At 41.4% G+C, this 15,368-nt stretch overlaps 1 protein-coding gene across 4 annotated transcripts in view; it reads left to right on the top strand.

Moving 5' to 3' along the window:
- Window positions 1–15,368, top strand: part of herc1 (HECT and RLD domain containing E3 ubiquitin protein ligase family member 1) — an 80,822-nt gene that overhangs the window by 54,580 nt on the left and 10,874 nt on the right. For 2 of the 4 annotated variants that reach the window (XM_086070617.1, XM_086070619.1), the window contains exons 43-64: window positions 568–811; window positions 977–1,098; window positions 1,191–1,420; window positions 1,796–2,064; window positions 3,479–3,531; window positions 3,626–3,826; window positions 5,169–5,343; window positions 5,527–5,794; window positions 6,397–6,610; window positions 7,050–7,306; window positions 7,385–7,512; window positions 7,891–8,027; window positions 8,269–8,469; window positions 8,601–8,731; window positions 8,843–9,060; window positions 10,241–10,361; window positions 10,483–10,629; window positions 11,751–11,852; window positions 13,452–13,625; window positions 13,943–14,242; window positions 14,329–14,394; window positions 14,510–14,635. In XM_086070617.1, coding sequence (XP_085926743.1) covers window positions 568–811; window positions 977–1,098; window positions 1,191–1,420; window positions 1,796–2,064; window positions 3,479–3,531; window positions 3,626–3,826; window positions 5,169–5,343; window positions 5,527–5,794; window positions 6,397–6,610; window positions 7,050–7,306; window positions 7,385–7,512; window positions 7,891–8,027; window positions 8,269–8,469; window positions 8,601–8,731; window positions 8,843–9,060; window positions 10,241–10,361; window positions 10,483–10,629; window positions 11,751–11,852; window positions 13,452–13,625; window positions 13,943–14,242; window positions 14,329–14,394; window positions 14,510–14,635 — 3,884 coding nt within the window. The remainder of the gene's footprint in view (window positions 1–567; window positions 812–976; window positions 1,099–1,190; window positions 1,421–1,795; window positions 2,065–3,478; window positions 3,532–3,625; window positions 3,827–5,168; window positions 5,344–5,526; window positions 5,795–6,396; window positions 6,611–7,049; window positions 7,307–7,384; window positions 7,513–7,890; window positions 8,028–8,268; window positions 8,470–8,600; window positions 8,732–8,842; window positions 9,061–10,240; window positions 10,362–10,482; window positions 10,630–11,750; window positions 11,853–13,451; window positions 13,626–13,942; window positions 14,243–14,328; window positions 14,395–14,509; window positions 14,636–15,368) is intronic. The other 2 variants (XM_086070618.1, XM_086070620.1) reach the window with 2 other exon arrangements.

Raw genomic sequence — 15,368 nt, 5'->3', positions numbered from 1 at the left:
CCCCAGAAACATTTTCGATAGATGCTGGTGTGGTGGATCTGGCATGCATGAAAATCTCCACCAAAGAGGGGGGCCGTCGACCCCTGCCAGAACAGAGCAAGCGCAATACCTCAGGGCCCCCCAGGCCGCGGCAGCGCCAAAGGACGACCCCCGGGCCCCGCTGGGGCCACCGGCCGGAGAGTAAACCCAGGAACAGCCCGCGCCCCCAACCCAACGCAGCAGGACGGGGCACTGCAGGCCCGCCAGGCACCCCACCGGTCCACAGCCCCCGCTCCCCCCATGACCCCGCCCCCCATCCACCCCAACCCAGCCCCAGCCGCCCCCAGGCCCTCAAACTCCCAGCACCCCCACCCCCAACAATTTTAATTACATTTTAAAGCCAATATTTGATGCCCCATGCTCGTCACATAGTATATCAAATACTCAAGATTTTCTCTCCAGTTTTTGTCCCAGGTCTTGAGATGATACATACCAAGTTTGAAGTCAATCTGATGAAAATGGTCGCTGCTCGGGCCCTAATCATAATGGTTTGATACGTTGAATGGTTAAACATCTCTTCTTTTCTAGGTGCAAGAGGGGAAGCGGATGCCCAGAACATCACAGTGCTCGCAATGTGGATGATCGAACATCCTGGTACAGACGACGGGCATGAGGAGCCTCAGACAAGAGGCAGTGGAGTTGATGTCTCTGACTCACCGTGTCCAGGAGCAACAGCATCTGCTGGAGGCAAATCTCGGGACAGAAACACCTTTGTTCCTTCACCTGGCGACATTGCTGATGTTTCTGAAATGGAGGAGGGATTTAGTGAGAGGTAGAACTGCATTGAAATACTTAGTCTTTTGTGTGTTTGAATTTGATATAATAAAAGCACAATTTCCTTTATAAAATTAACTGAACCGAATTTTGTGGTAGCCGGAGTTTTAACTGACAAGTTATAAATTAAATGTTAAAATAATTATCTGTGTGCGCACTGTAGTCCTGAGGGACAAGAGGTGGATAATACATCAGCTTCTAGTGGTGTTTCACTGAGAGGACGTTCTGCTGTTTCGAGGAAGCACCACTTTGACTTGGCTGCACGCAGACTGTTTGCCCGTGCTGGTGAGAATTGCACATCTTTACAGTTGATAAAGTCAAATCCTAAATTAAGATACCGCTTTTTGACCCCATTTTATTTTCCTCCTCTCTGTTAGCTGGATTGTACCGGTCAGTGCAGGCCCAACACAGCCAGTCACGCAGGGAGGTCCCATCCCACCTGCCGCAACAAGACCCCGGTGCCCTTTATGACTTCAACCTTCTGGATGAGGAGCTTGAGATGGACCTGGATGAGGAGACGATGGAGGTCATGTTTGGCCAGGACCTTGCCAGTGACACTGACATTCTGGGAATGTGGATCCCGGAGGTACTGGACTGGCCAACATGGGTGTGTGTGACTTTATGCTATGAACAGAGGGCTGCCATCATAAGTCAGGTTTTACTTGCCCTGCAATACCTCTCACTAACAATCTAGTCAAATGAGCGTGCTGAATTCTGTTATTATATTATCTAGTATTATTCAGCCTTTTTCTTTAACTTGCTGATGGCATGACTTTACCTGCTCTTCTACATTTTATTGAAATGTAGTGTCATGAATGTTAATAACACTGCACTGCACTAACATCTGTCATTAACTAATACATACCATTCAATGAATGCTCAACTTAATATTCTATAGTAATTTATGTTATGTAAATACAGTATATGTTTATTTTAATATATGTCAATGTGTTTCTTTTTGTGACATTGCCACACATCACAGCATGTATGTGAGACAGATGACCGCGATGAAATGGTGGTGTGCGAACTGTGTGAAGCAAATGTAGCCAACTTCAATCAGCATATGAAGAAAAGCCACCCCGGTTGCGGTCGCAGTGCCAACCGGCAAGGATATCGCAGTAATGGCTCCTACGTCGATGGCTGGTTTGGAGGGGAGTGTGGCAGTGGAAACCCCTACTACCTTCTTTGTGGTGCCTGTAGAGAGAAATATTTAGCCATCAAAAGCAAGGCAAAAGTTCCAATAGTGGAAAGGTAGGCATAAATTTATGAAATGCATTTTCAATGTCAATGTGGGTGGCTCACAGTCAGTTTTTTGTTCAATTCTAAGCTCTGGCCTTTCTTGTGCAATTTGCGTGTATTTCCCATTCCTGCATGAGTTTTCCTAACATACTTTGGTTTCTTCCAAAGACATAATGTTAATATTTTAATATTGTTAATATTTTAATCAATTATGGTTAATTGAAGACTAAATTGCCCAATGGTGTGAATAGTTGTTTTTCCAAATGAGTCCTACGATTGACTGCCGATCAGTCTACAGAGTACTGACCAAAGTCAACTGGGGTACGTTCCAGTTAGACTCTTTATTTTAAGTGTACTACTTGTAAATGCAAGGCTCAAAATAACGTCTTTTTTTTTTTGCAGAACAGTTTTGCTATTCAATGACTTCATTTGAGTAGCTATTTCCTAATTATGAGCATTTTTTTTGCAGTTTAACACCAGAGACCAAAAGCAAGAATTTTATTAAACAAAGATACAACAATGTAACAAATTAAAAATTTGTTTTGTTTTTAATCAACAGTTTCTTGAATTTGCATTGTATATATTTTCTTGTCGTGAAATATTTTCTGTGGAGCAATTTCAATGTTTTATGTTAAAACTTGTGTTTGTGAATGGGTTTTATAGTGTTCTATCAAAGCTCAATTGATTATAAAAAATAATAATAAAAAAAACACATAAGAACTATTGTAATGTAATTTAGCTTTTTTTTGCCCCAAAAATCCAAATAAAGACTCAAGACTACTGTGAAAACAGACAATTAACAACCCACTCTCCTCAGTTGACGTACAGAATACCATAATTTCTGTTTTCGGTCCTGTTAGCTGTATAGCATAGTAAATAAAACGCGTACCAAATTATTTAGCTATTCAAAGTTGTATACTCTCAGACTTGTGTGAAACATGTATTGGATTACGCAAGCAATTCCTTTCGATAACTCACTATTACGTTTCAATCTTATGTTAGGGTAGCTTAGCAATTAGCATGGCTTCTCCGTCCTTCTTTGTCATCCCTTTGTGAGGACGATACCTGTCAGCAATGTAGCTTATTCGCTGCCATGGATTAGTAATGTAGGAACGACTGCAATGTGTTTAGCTTGTTTTGTGAAGCACATTGCTAGCTAGCTAGCTAGAGCGGTGCAAGTAGCACCGGGATTGCGTCAATTTGTAGGTGACGTGAGGGACATGCATGCGTCCATCCAAGCGAAGCTTTTTGAGACCGTCTTTTTGCTATTCACTGTGTTTTGATGAGGCCAAAATGCAGATTTTGCCTCGCACACTGATGCGGAAAAGTTTTTCCGAGCTTTGAAATAGCATTTGATGTTTTTTTTTAAGTAAGTAAATGTTTAGTAGGGACATTTATTTAATGTCTCTTGATTTTGTCATTTTAGATATAAGGGTCAAGCTCCTGACCTTCTGGGAAAGCAAGACAGTGTCTATGAAGGTACAGTATCTTTGAAGCAAGAACATGATAAAAATATAAGGGCCTGATGTAGTTCTTTGAGTTCACAATTTTGTGTCTGTTTGTGACATCCCAGAGGACTGGGACATGATGGATGTTGATGAAGATGAGAAGCTAACAGGGGAAGAGGAATTTGAGCTTTTGGCAGGTCCATTGGGTCTGAATGAACGCAGGACTGTCCCAGAGGCTGTGCAGTTCCCTGATAGTGACCCTTTGGGGGCCTCTGCAGCCATGGTAACTGCCACCAACAGTATGGAGGAGACACTGCTGCAGATTGGTGAGTGTGTTCTCAATAAATCGTTTGCCTAATTCATGTTTTACTTAGTAGCATTGTATCCTTTCCACTCACTAGATCAGGGATGTTATGTGAGATACTTTCAACTCCTATCACCGCGTTATGTGGCCGCCTTAAAGAAACCTCAGGGACAGGGGTACACATAAAAAAGTTGCTGTGGTTCTCAAATGAGCACCAGATGTCGTTGTTTGGTGCTAATTTTTTCCAGATCCAGCAGCATCATGGATGAACTTAAGGGCACACTCACACTAGGGCCATTGTACCGTGCCCAAGCATACTTGCTGCTAAAGTCCGGTAGTTTGAGCGCAATTGATTCGCGCCTGAGTACGGTTCGGATCCCCAATTTAGCATGATTGGGAGAGGTGGGCCAGAAAACGGTACGGTTGGCCGCACATGCGCACAGCCATGCGCGTAGTCGCTGTGCGAACGTAACCATGACATCACGTGCGTGCAACGTATATAGCGAGTGACCTGAACTGTTGACCATACAACAACCAGAGCGTCCCCAGCAAAGAGATGGCAGCAGCAAAGGGCTCACTTTGGTCTGATGATGAAGTGCACGTCTTCTTCTTGCGTGAATCAATGTGATGACGTATATTTAGGAGGTAACTGGGCCCGGGCACGGTTTGGTTAGAGTAATGTGAGTGCGGGTCGGAGGGGGAAGGGGAGGGGGGCTATCAGGCTTCAGTACGGTACGGAAGAACTGGTCCTAGTGTCAGTGCACCCTAAGAGCTACGGCACATCTGGGCAATTGTTATCATTAAAATGTGTACATATGTAATTTTTATATAACTGAATAAACTTTTTTTTTCTGTTTTCCAGTTTTTATTTCCTAATTACAACAACAAATACCAGACTTTCACAATTGTAACATATTAAAAGAACGCAATTTACTGTTTTTTTTAAAACAACATTAAATTCATATAATTGAGTTGCATGTCCCATTTGTAAAATTAATTGCAAGACATAATGTCCAAAGTTTGGAATAATTTTACACTTGAAAAAAAAATGGAGGTAAATTGTGCTCTGTTGACTGCAAATTATAACTGTTGGCTATCTCATAGCATATTGATTGCATCAGGTGAATCCTCATACCTCCATAACCATCACTTTTCAGGAAACCAAAAAATAAAACAAAGACATGGTGAAATATTAATATTGCATTGTCAAAGACAGCAAGGGATTTTTGACTCTTTAGATTGGTCAATAATTTGTAAAAATAAAAAAATAAAAAAGAACGTACCTGGAGACTGACTAATAGTGTCGATTTGTGGGGAGGACAATCATAAGCATAAGCATAAGCATAAGGTGCATTCATTTGCAGGTTGTCAGATATCAGTGGACAAGAGTTCTTCAGGCAGGGTAACGCTTGGGGAACAGGCAGCCGCACTGCAAAACCCCCATGACCGAGTGATGGCCCTGAGAAGGGTGACTTCTGCAGCCCAAGTTCTGCTTGCACGGACCATGGTGATGAGAGCCCTCTCACTGCTATCTGTCAGGTAGTTTTCACTCGCACACATAGGCAGAAGCCCCCTATTGTACTGTACTGCGCATTCACTAAAGCAAATGGAAACAACATAACACAGTATGTGTACAACGTAGTTTTCTTTGTTTGATGATGATGATGATGATGATGATGATAATGGTCATACATATGTGTAATAAGTATTCCTCTCTCCCAGCGGTTCAAGCTGCAGCCTTGCAGCTGGCCTGGAGTCACTTGGTTTAACAGATATCAGGACTCTGGTCAGGTTCATGTGCCTGGCGGCAGCAGGCCGGGCCGGGCTTTCTACCGGTCCGACAGCAGCCTCTGGCCATGCTGAAAGGACACGTGGAGCTGCCAAGGCCAGCAAACCCATTTCCTGTCTAGCTTATCTTAGCACGGCAGTGGGCTGCTTGGCCTCCAACAGCCCCAATGCTGCCAAATTGCTGGTGCAGCTCTGCACTCAGGTACTTTTCACTTGCCAAATTTCAAATGCTTGATAAAACTGAACGCAAGTATTTTTCATGATTTTATTTACAATAAACGTTTCCTTGTTATCCTGTTACCTCATGTAATTCTCTTTCATTCTCCTGATCCTATTTACAGCATCACATCGTTGATTCTGTGCTCTCCATAGTATAGTTAGTTTTATCCAATACTTGCATGAACAGTACAGGCTTTAATTTAGGTGTTTAGCACAATTGAAGAGATAACCAGGCCAGACTACATTTTTATAAGAATCTGTGTTTTAAGTGTAAGTGAAATGCCCTACTTTGTCATATTGCTGGTGTCAGACCAGGGACCTCCTATGTCACAACTTGGCAAATTTCATGTTTTTGCACAAATCGATACTTTTGGTCAGTCCACACGTGAGTGTTACAAATTATTGACCAATCTAAATTTGAACAAGCATGCCATTTTTTGGGGTCTCCTGAAAAGTGATGATTTTCGAGCTGTGAGGAATCCCCTTAACGCCAGCGATATGCAGTATTACCTGCATCCTCGATGCTGCATTTTGCTGCAAATTGAATTTGCTGTCATTGTTGGGACTTTTATCTTTCATTTACAGAATCTGATCGCCGCAGCAACAGGCATGAATCTGACAACAGTAGACGATCCAGTCCAGAGAAAATTCCTACCCAGCTTCCTCCGAGGTGTGGCAGAGGAGAACAAGCTTATTACCTCTCCCAACTTTGTAGTGACGCAGGCACTGGTAGCGCTCCTGGCAGATAAAGTGGCAAAACTCAGGCCTGCTTATGACAAGGCTGATATGGAGAAAAGAGGTGTGTTGTCTTTGCATAGAAGAGTTGATTAGATACTTAGTTACTTTTACATTGACATTTGCTACTACTTATACTACAGGTTCTCTCACAATTTACACATTTATTGTCTTGATGCATTAAAATGATGTTAAAAACACCAAAACAAAGTATTTTAATCTAGCTGTTATTGTGCGCTGCTGTCCATTTTTGTGGTTGATATGATGTGTACATTTTAGACCTTATCACCTAATTATAACAAAAAGTAGATGGTCATGTTCAATTCATCAGATACAACTCATATTGATTATTCACTGTATGTCAGTTTGGCACCTTTTAGTTCACCTTTCTCACATCACCTTTTCTTTTTTACATACTTTTGTGTCTGTCTGTCTGTCTGTCTGTTCTTTACATTCTGTCCCTCACGGCCAATCCTTGTCATCTTGTGTTCCATGTCAAGCAGGTCTAATTGCGCATTTGTATGCCCATCCTTCCCATAATCCCTCCGCTGTAGGCCCTCTGGAGCTGGCCAATGCTCTGGCAGCCTGCTGCCTGTCCTCCAGGCTTTCTTCACAGCATCGACAGTGGGCCGCCCAGCAACTGGTGCGCACACTTGCCGCCCATGACCGCGACAATCAGGGCAGGCCACAGACCTTTGCCGATATGGCAGGGGACCTGCGAAAGTGCTCCTTCATCAAGTTGGAAGCTCATCAGAGCAGGGTGCGTTGTCATTAAAATGCTCATTTGCTGGTTTGGATCTACTCTGTTTGATATTCAAACACATTTCTTATGACTTAGGTCCTCACATGCTGTTGGTGCAAAAAGAAAGGCTTGTTGGCAACTAGTGGCAATGATGGCACAGTCAGGGTGTGGAATGTTACCAAAAGCCAGTATACCCTCCAGCAGACCTGTGTCTTCAATAAAGAGTAAGACAACAAATCCCAAAACCTTGTACAACCCTGTACAAGAAAAACGAATCACTCTTTATCACTCTGATTTTTGTTACTAGCACAAGAATCTTAATTGACTGTTCTATAATAAACAAGCAAGGCAATGAAGGAATATTAATAATTTGTTGTTTCCGCTTTGTACTCTTTCAACAATATGCATTTTTTCTAAAAACACTGTTTATTGAGGGCAACTTCAGTAGTCAAATGCTTTCCTCTATCAGTTGGATGTTTAACATTCAGTTTGATACTTATTTATGCACAAAGTTCACTTTTATATTCTTGTTTCAATAGTCACAATAATAAATCCTCTAATTGTCTAAAGATTGTCCTTTTTTTTATCTCTTTTCGTATCAGTGATGGTTCTTCAGTGGAGGGCCGGACATGTTTGGGATCACCCAGTGATTTTTGCCTTTCTCCACTGGCTTGGAGTGTGACTGGAAAATATCTTGCATCTGCTATGGAGAAAATGGTCAACATCTGGCAAGTTAATGGTAAACATTCAACCTAGTCTTAACATTGTAAATATGTTATTTTTAAATGAGGATCAATAAGTAGTATAATAACTAGTGTAGTACAGTATTTGTGGTGCCATAAAACTGTCATTGAAGATATGACTACGTGTGCCAAACAAATCATGCAAGTGACTCGCTGAGGCAAGCCCTGACGAGACAAGCCGAAAATCACAACAACAATTCAATATTTTATGACTAGCTTCTTATTTCCACTTTGAAGGTGGTAAAGGCCTTTTGGATGTGCAGCCCCACTGGGTTTCAGCACTAGCTTGGCCTGAAGATGAAGCAGAATCTTTGTGGTCTGGAGAACCCACAGACATGCTTCTGGTGGGTCGAATGGATGGATCGCTAGGCCTCATTGAAGTACTGGATTCCTGCAGTATGCACCGCACTGAACTAGAGCACTGCTACAGGAAAGATGGTATAGCATATGTGTTATAGTTGTTTTTGTTAATGTCTTAATGATGGTTTTAACAGTATTGGGAATGACAAAACCACAACTGTTCTGGGTAGGACAAATGTGTTAATGATGATTTATTTTTATTTTTTTAGTGGCAGTGATGAACATTGCCTGGTACAGAGAAGACAAGCCTTTTGCAGTGGGCTATGCAGATGGAAAGCTACTGATTGGATCCAAAGAACCCTTAGAACAAGGAGCTATTGTGGTTATTGATGCTCACAAGGTGTGTGTGTGTGCATGCGTGCGTGTGTATCAATTAGCCTTAAAAAAATAATAATTATAGTCAATTTACAATCTACAAGTTCTCAAAAAATATAATCTGCATGTTTTTCAGGAATCAATCACTAATATGAAGTGGAGTCCAACAGGTCAAATCTTGATGACATGCGCCAAAGAAGAGACTGTGAAGCTTTGGGCCAATGCTGACTCACGTTCTGAACTGGGCACAGGCTGGCATTGTTTAATGGGTCTTAAACAACCCTCTCCAGTTAATGGGGTTGCCTGGTGCAGCTTACCTGGATGTGGGCCAAAACCCCTCAACATGCTAGCTATGTAGGTCATTATCAAGAAATAATATCAATGCTGTTGAACAATTTCCTGAAATATGGAAAGGTGAAGACATAGAGTTGATCAATATATGAAATTCTATGACCATACAATAAATAACATCTAGATTTATACTTGAGTAATGTGCAACTATAACCCAGAGTTAACGGGGGTTCACAATCAAGAATGTTTTAGTGTACATTTTTTGGGGGCATTGCATATCATCTAACAAATGATACGTAAAATATAAACTGGTTTGTTATACATAATCTGTTCATACTATCAAGAGACAGATATACCCATGAAAAGATTTTCTCTTAAATGTAATCGACCCTGGTTTTCAAAATAACCCATTAGGAACTTGCAATGCGATTGTATGATATAGGAAACCATTCAGCAACCCCTTTTGCACCTGAGAGCTACTTCCTAGATAATGAGTAATATGAAGGGCTACCATTTTAATACTATACTCCTGATTCTGAACTAACACATTTTCTCAAATTATATCTTAAATAATTTTATGTGGTTTTATTAATAATTAATGATTTCCATTCATGTGAAGATACTGATCATGTTAACGATTTCTCACAATAATTAAGAAACGGACAAAAAGACAAGAAATAACATTCAGCACCATTTCTATACATTTTTGCCAGTGTTTCCATTGTCAAATGATCACTTGTACAACATTCCAAGAAAATCACAATGTTTTATCACTCATGAGTGATTTTTAGAACAGGCCTGTGAGCTACTCATGTGGTCCTTGGGGTTACCTGGTGCCCACAGGCACCACGTTGACCTACTTTAGGTAGATTAGGCTCAGTTGCCCTTAGTAAATATTTCAGTTGTGCCCAACTTATGGTGTGCTGGACACATCTTGGGATTTTGGGCCTTCCTGAACTTATTGAAACCAAAGCCATTAAAAAATTAAAAAATGAATAGTTTGGTAAACCATGCACAAGCAAATAACCTGTTCTACCCAAAAATGTAAATCAGGGAGTCATACTTGTTGAATTAAATATCGTGTGTATATTCTTTACCCTTTCAGAACCCAGAATAATTGTTTCTTTCGTTCTTGCCACAAATTTGCAAATTTTTTATTGAAAATGTTCATTCAGGTGCCCTGTGAGTGCATAAAACGTGTGACCACAACTGTTTTTAATTGTTTGCATTTTTTGTTTTTCAGATGCTGTCAAAACGGTCTAGTCACAGTCTGGACTGTTCCACAGGCCATGGCTAACTTCCCAGAAGCCTGTTCCTCGGACTCGGAGGGGTGTTGGGAGAAAGAAGCAAATCTTAAATACATGGTGTTTTTTCCTAGTTTTTAAACGAAACATCATATGTTCTTATTATACATTTTGACAAATTTGACTAATACTATAATGACCACGTATCTTTTGACAAGCTTTCGATGTGGTTGTGTTGCAGTCATCAAAAAGTTCACCAGACGGCGCAAAGTGTATTTTCCAACTGAAGGGCCACATCACTCCAGTGAAAATGGTCGCCTTCAGTCCTGATGGTCTTGCTTTGGCCTCTGGAGGAGTTGGAGGCCTCATGAACGTCTGGTCTCTGAGAGTAAGAAAATATATGCTGGAGGTCAAGTTGCAACCCCGGTTCTTAAATAAACTCTACAAATGCCAGTCACAAAGATGTACAGTGCATCTGGACAGTAATCGGAGGGCTTCACTTTTTTTTCACATTTTATGTTATAATACAACCTCATTCCAAAAATGTTTTCCTCAAAATCCTACATGCAAAACCCCATAATAACAATGACAAGAAATCACTTGTACATAAGTATTTAATTGAGCTCAGGTGCATCATGTTTTCCACTGATCTTTGTTGAGACGTTCCTACAGATGAATTGTATAATTTACCACCTGTGGTAAATTCAGTTGATGAGGCATGATTCAGAAAGGAACAAACCAATCTGTAGACAGTATCACAGGTGATAGTTCATGTCAGAGCACAAACCAAGCAATGAAGTCATGGACTTGTCTCGAGGCACAAATACAGGGAAGGGTACAGAACCGGTTCTGCTGCTTTGAATGTTCTAATGAGCACAGTGGCCTCCATCATTTGTAAATGGAAGAACTTCCGGTCCACAAGGACTCTTCGTAGAGCTGGCCGCCCGTCTAAACTGAGCAATCGGGGAATCAGGGAGGTGACCAAAAACCCGATGGTCACTCTGTCAAGCTTTCCAGTTGCCTTCTTTGGAGAAAACCCTCCAGAAAGACAACCCTCTGCAGCACTGTATGGTAGAGTGGCCAAACGGTAGCCACTCTTTAGTAAAAGGCACATGGCAGCCTGGCTGGAGTTTGCTAAAAGACACCTGAAGAACTCTCAGATCTTGACATATTGAACAAAGCCTGTGAATACTTGCGTACATGTGATGTCAGAGTTGTTGTTGTTTTTATGTATTTGCAATTATTAAATTTAAAAAATGTGGGGTGTTGTGTGTAGAATTTTTAGGACAAAAATGAATTTATTCTGTTTTGGGATGACATAAGTGAGACGCTTTGATTACTTTCCAGATGTATTGTGTGTCAGAGATGGCAGGGTTTTTATCTTTTATATTTTGGTGGTGGGGGCATCGCTCGAATTATACATAATTTTGTTTGTGTGGAACATGTCATGAAGGAAGGACATTTGCAGTTGGCTATGTATGAACTCAAGTCCTTTTGTGTGCTTAACAGGATGGGTCAGTGGTTCAAACAGTTGTTGCTGGTTCGGGAGCCATTCAAAATATTGTGTGGATCCCAGATGTGGGTGTTGCTGTCTGCTCCAACAGATCAAAGGTAAAGCATGTCTCCCGTTTTATACTCTTCTGTGGTTGAAGTAATATTAAACCAAATGTTTATTTGGGGTGGAATCGGGCTTTTGGAATTGGAGGGTCACGGTTTAAGTCTCGCTGCATACAAATGTGAAAATAGCAACTACAGTAAATTCTGGACTACAAGCTAATCGCAGTGCTTAAAACGCTAAACGGCTGTTGACTCTTTCATGAAAAAAGCGAGATCTATCAATGTTAAGCATTCAGTAAAAGCGAAATTTAAAGTATGTGAACATTCACTCAATCGTGATAAACTAAAGAGGTTGGACTATTGTGAACACAGCCCTACCACCCGCTCCTCATTTTCACGGAGGTGTCCATTTATGCAGAGCGGTGCGTTTTGCCGGTGTTTCCCATTCATTCATGCCACTCTCGTATTTGTTTGTAAAGTAGTTCATCTATTGGTTGTTGGCTGTGTCACGTCACACAAAGACTGAAAGAGGAAAATAACAAACTTGTTTGATATTGTCGTAAGGCAAAGACTAGGAAAGACTGACCAAAAACAGCAAAGATTACCATCTCACACTAAGCTATCGAGATGACGGGAACGCGCTGAGACACCAGGAAGATCTACTCAAGACTTTCAGTCTTTGGGCTGAAGCTGTGAAAATCTTGGTGTAAGTAAGCCCAGCCTTAAGCGACGCCATAGAAAAATATTCAACAGGGATGAAAAAAAATGTGCGTCAATGACAACGGCCACCTTTCGGCGAGTTCACAATGACACGAAGCCTCGTAAAAAACTTTAAAAAATACAAGGACTGAGCACCGATTGAAGCAGGTTTACATCCGTCGATCGGGGTGAGTACAGTCATTCCGGAAGTAATTGGCAAAAGGTGGGCATAGTCATCGACGGGAATTGACAGTTAATGGAAGTGCCCAGCTCTGGACCAGTGGTACAATCTGTAGTCGTGGCAGGGAGTAGGGGGGGCTGCAAAATGTTTGTTTGTTTGTTTGTTTTCCTGGGGCTACATAAAAGTTGGATATGCTCCACATTCAGGCGGTTCTAGCCAGACTTCAATGAAAAGCGCACTCGATCACCCGGTGTTAAATGATTGATTAAATTAGCATGACTTCTCCATATTTCATCATCCTCCCTTTGTGAGAACGATACTAGTCAGAAAAGAAACGTATTTGTTGGAGGCGATAATTACTAAATAGGCCAATAGCTGGCCAGCCAAAGCTCAGGCTCGCTAGCTGGTGTGACGCAAGATCAAGATAGATCTATTAGATCATGTTAATGCATGTGCATCCAGCCCAGCAAATATTTTTGGGGGACCGTCTCGGCGGTTCAGTTATTGCACAAAATCTGTGATTCCTTGTTTTGCTATTCACGCTCTTTTGATGGTGAACAAAGCTCATTTTGACTCACGAATTGTGATGTGATGCTTATTTTGATCTTTAGCCTTTCATTCAAACACCTCTTTCCATGGCTTTGGGATATGCTTCTCTGTGTAGTGCAACACAAAAATGTACAGCAGATTTTAAGTGAATATAAAAAAAAATTTTAATCTAATATACATCTCTTCTGCTTTGTTTTCCTATGTGTGTGTGTGTGTGTTTTTAGGACGTGTTGGTTGTAAATTGCTCAAAAGAATTCATAGCAAGCAACCATGTTCTGGCCACTTGTCGCACAGCACTTAAGAAGCAGGGTGTTGTTGGCCTCAACATGGCGCCTTGCATGAGGGCCTTTCTCGAGAGACTACCTCTTATGTTGCAGGAGCAGTATGCATATGAGAAGGTATGGACATTTAATATCCTGACTGGTTATCTTAAGCATACGTAAAGTACATAATTGTTGTTTTCTGTCCCTTAGCCATACTGAGATAAGCTTAGAAATTCAAATTCTAAAAATATATGTGGTGCCAGTCATTTGCAGTCAGTCACTGAGAAACATTAAATTCTCTCACATTTTTGGACTTTACACATTTACTATACAATTTCACCTTGCTTTTATGTATGTAGATTGATCAATTTCTGTAATATAACATTTTTAGCTATCAGATGATACACATGATGCTGCAGTTTTATTCATTGCGATGTTTTGTGAACTTGTAGCCTCATGTAGTATGTGGGGAGCAGCTGATACACAGCCCCTACATGCAGTGCCTGGCCTCTCTGGCAGTGGGACTCCACCTGGACAAGCTGCTATGCTGCCCGCCGGTGCTGCCTTCTCTCCGACACTGCCCACCCGAGTCTGGCTCTGCCGTCTGGAGTGCCAGTGAGTGGGCCTGGCTGGACTGCTTCTCAACAACAGTCAAGGCAGCTGAGGCCCTGGCTCGAGGTGCAAGCTTTCCGGCGTCCTTTATTGTTCCTGACCTGGAACCCGTTCCCAAAGAGGAAATGGCTTTGCTCATGGTAAGGGGAGAAAATCACATTTTAAAATGTTATTTATGCTACGATATAATGAACAGTAATCTTGTTTTTGCTATGCCTTTTTACAGGACAACACTAAATGGATCTCTGGTATGGATGAACAAATCATGTCCTGGGCTACCTCTCGGCCTGAGGTAATTAAATTGTTGCCTGAATTTTTTTTATCATAACCAGCTTGTAATTATTCTGCTCGTGGTGATAGCACTTAGTTTGTCAATTTTCATTAAATTTATTGTTGCTTGTTTCCAGGACTGGCACCTTGGAGGGAAATGTGATGTGTATTTGTGGGGTGCTGGACGACATGGCCAATTGGCTGAAGCAGGCAGAAACATCTTGATACCGACCATTGCACCTTCCTTCTCACAGGCACAACAGGTATACATATGTATATGTCTGTTGTTAAACACAACCCCACTATAATCATTTGGCCTCTAAGATGGTTTGGACTCATGGTCATAGTGTGTCGCAACATCAGCTTTGTTGAGGCCAGGTTGTTACGACTACGAGAAGGCAGTATCTCAGCAAGCTTAATTTTGTCTAAACCAGGCATGGGAAACATTTTGTGCTCATGGGCCACATTTGATTAAACAGATGGCCCAGTCATTTGTGTATGTAGTCGTCAAAACATACATGTAAAATCGAGCCATGCATCCCAACAGACTCTGAGTGGGGTACACCCTGAACTGGTCGCCAACCAATTGCCAGGAACAGATCGATTGACAAACAATTTAAACTCGTGTTCACACGTACGGACAATTTAATTTACTATTACCATAACGTGCATGTTTTTTTTTTTGTGTGTGAGAGGAAGCCCAAGTACCCAGAGAATACCCATGCAAGCATGGAGAGAATGTGCTAGCAATGACAGATTCCAGATTCAATCCCTCGAACTCTATGGAGAGAGATTTGTCTCAAAATTATTCACACAAATATATCCGTGATTTTCATGTTTTTCAGATCCACAAATATTTTCACCAGATCCGTGTGAATATCTTGAAAACTGTGTGACGTTAATCAGAAAAATAAATGCACTTACTTGCTGATCCACAAATGCACCTTCAACAATTCACATGAAGAATTTCATAATCTGCCAATAAAACATGATAAA

This window comes from Leptonotus elevatus, chromosome 3, assembly GCF_054856555.1.
Source record: "Leptonotus elevatus isolate MCC_2025b chromosome 3, RoL_Lele_1.0, whole genome shotgun sequence".
Lineage (NCBI taxonomy): Eukaryota > Metazoa > Chordata > Actinopteri > Syngnathiformes > Syngnathidae > Leptonotus > Leptonotus elevatus.
The sequence above is the reverse complement of the archived record's forward strand: the minus strand, read 5'-3'. Positions and strand labels throughout refer to the sequence as shown.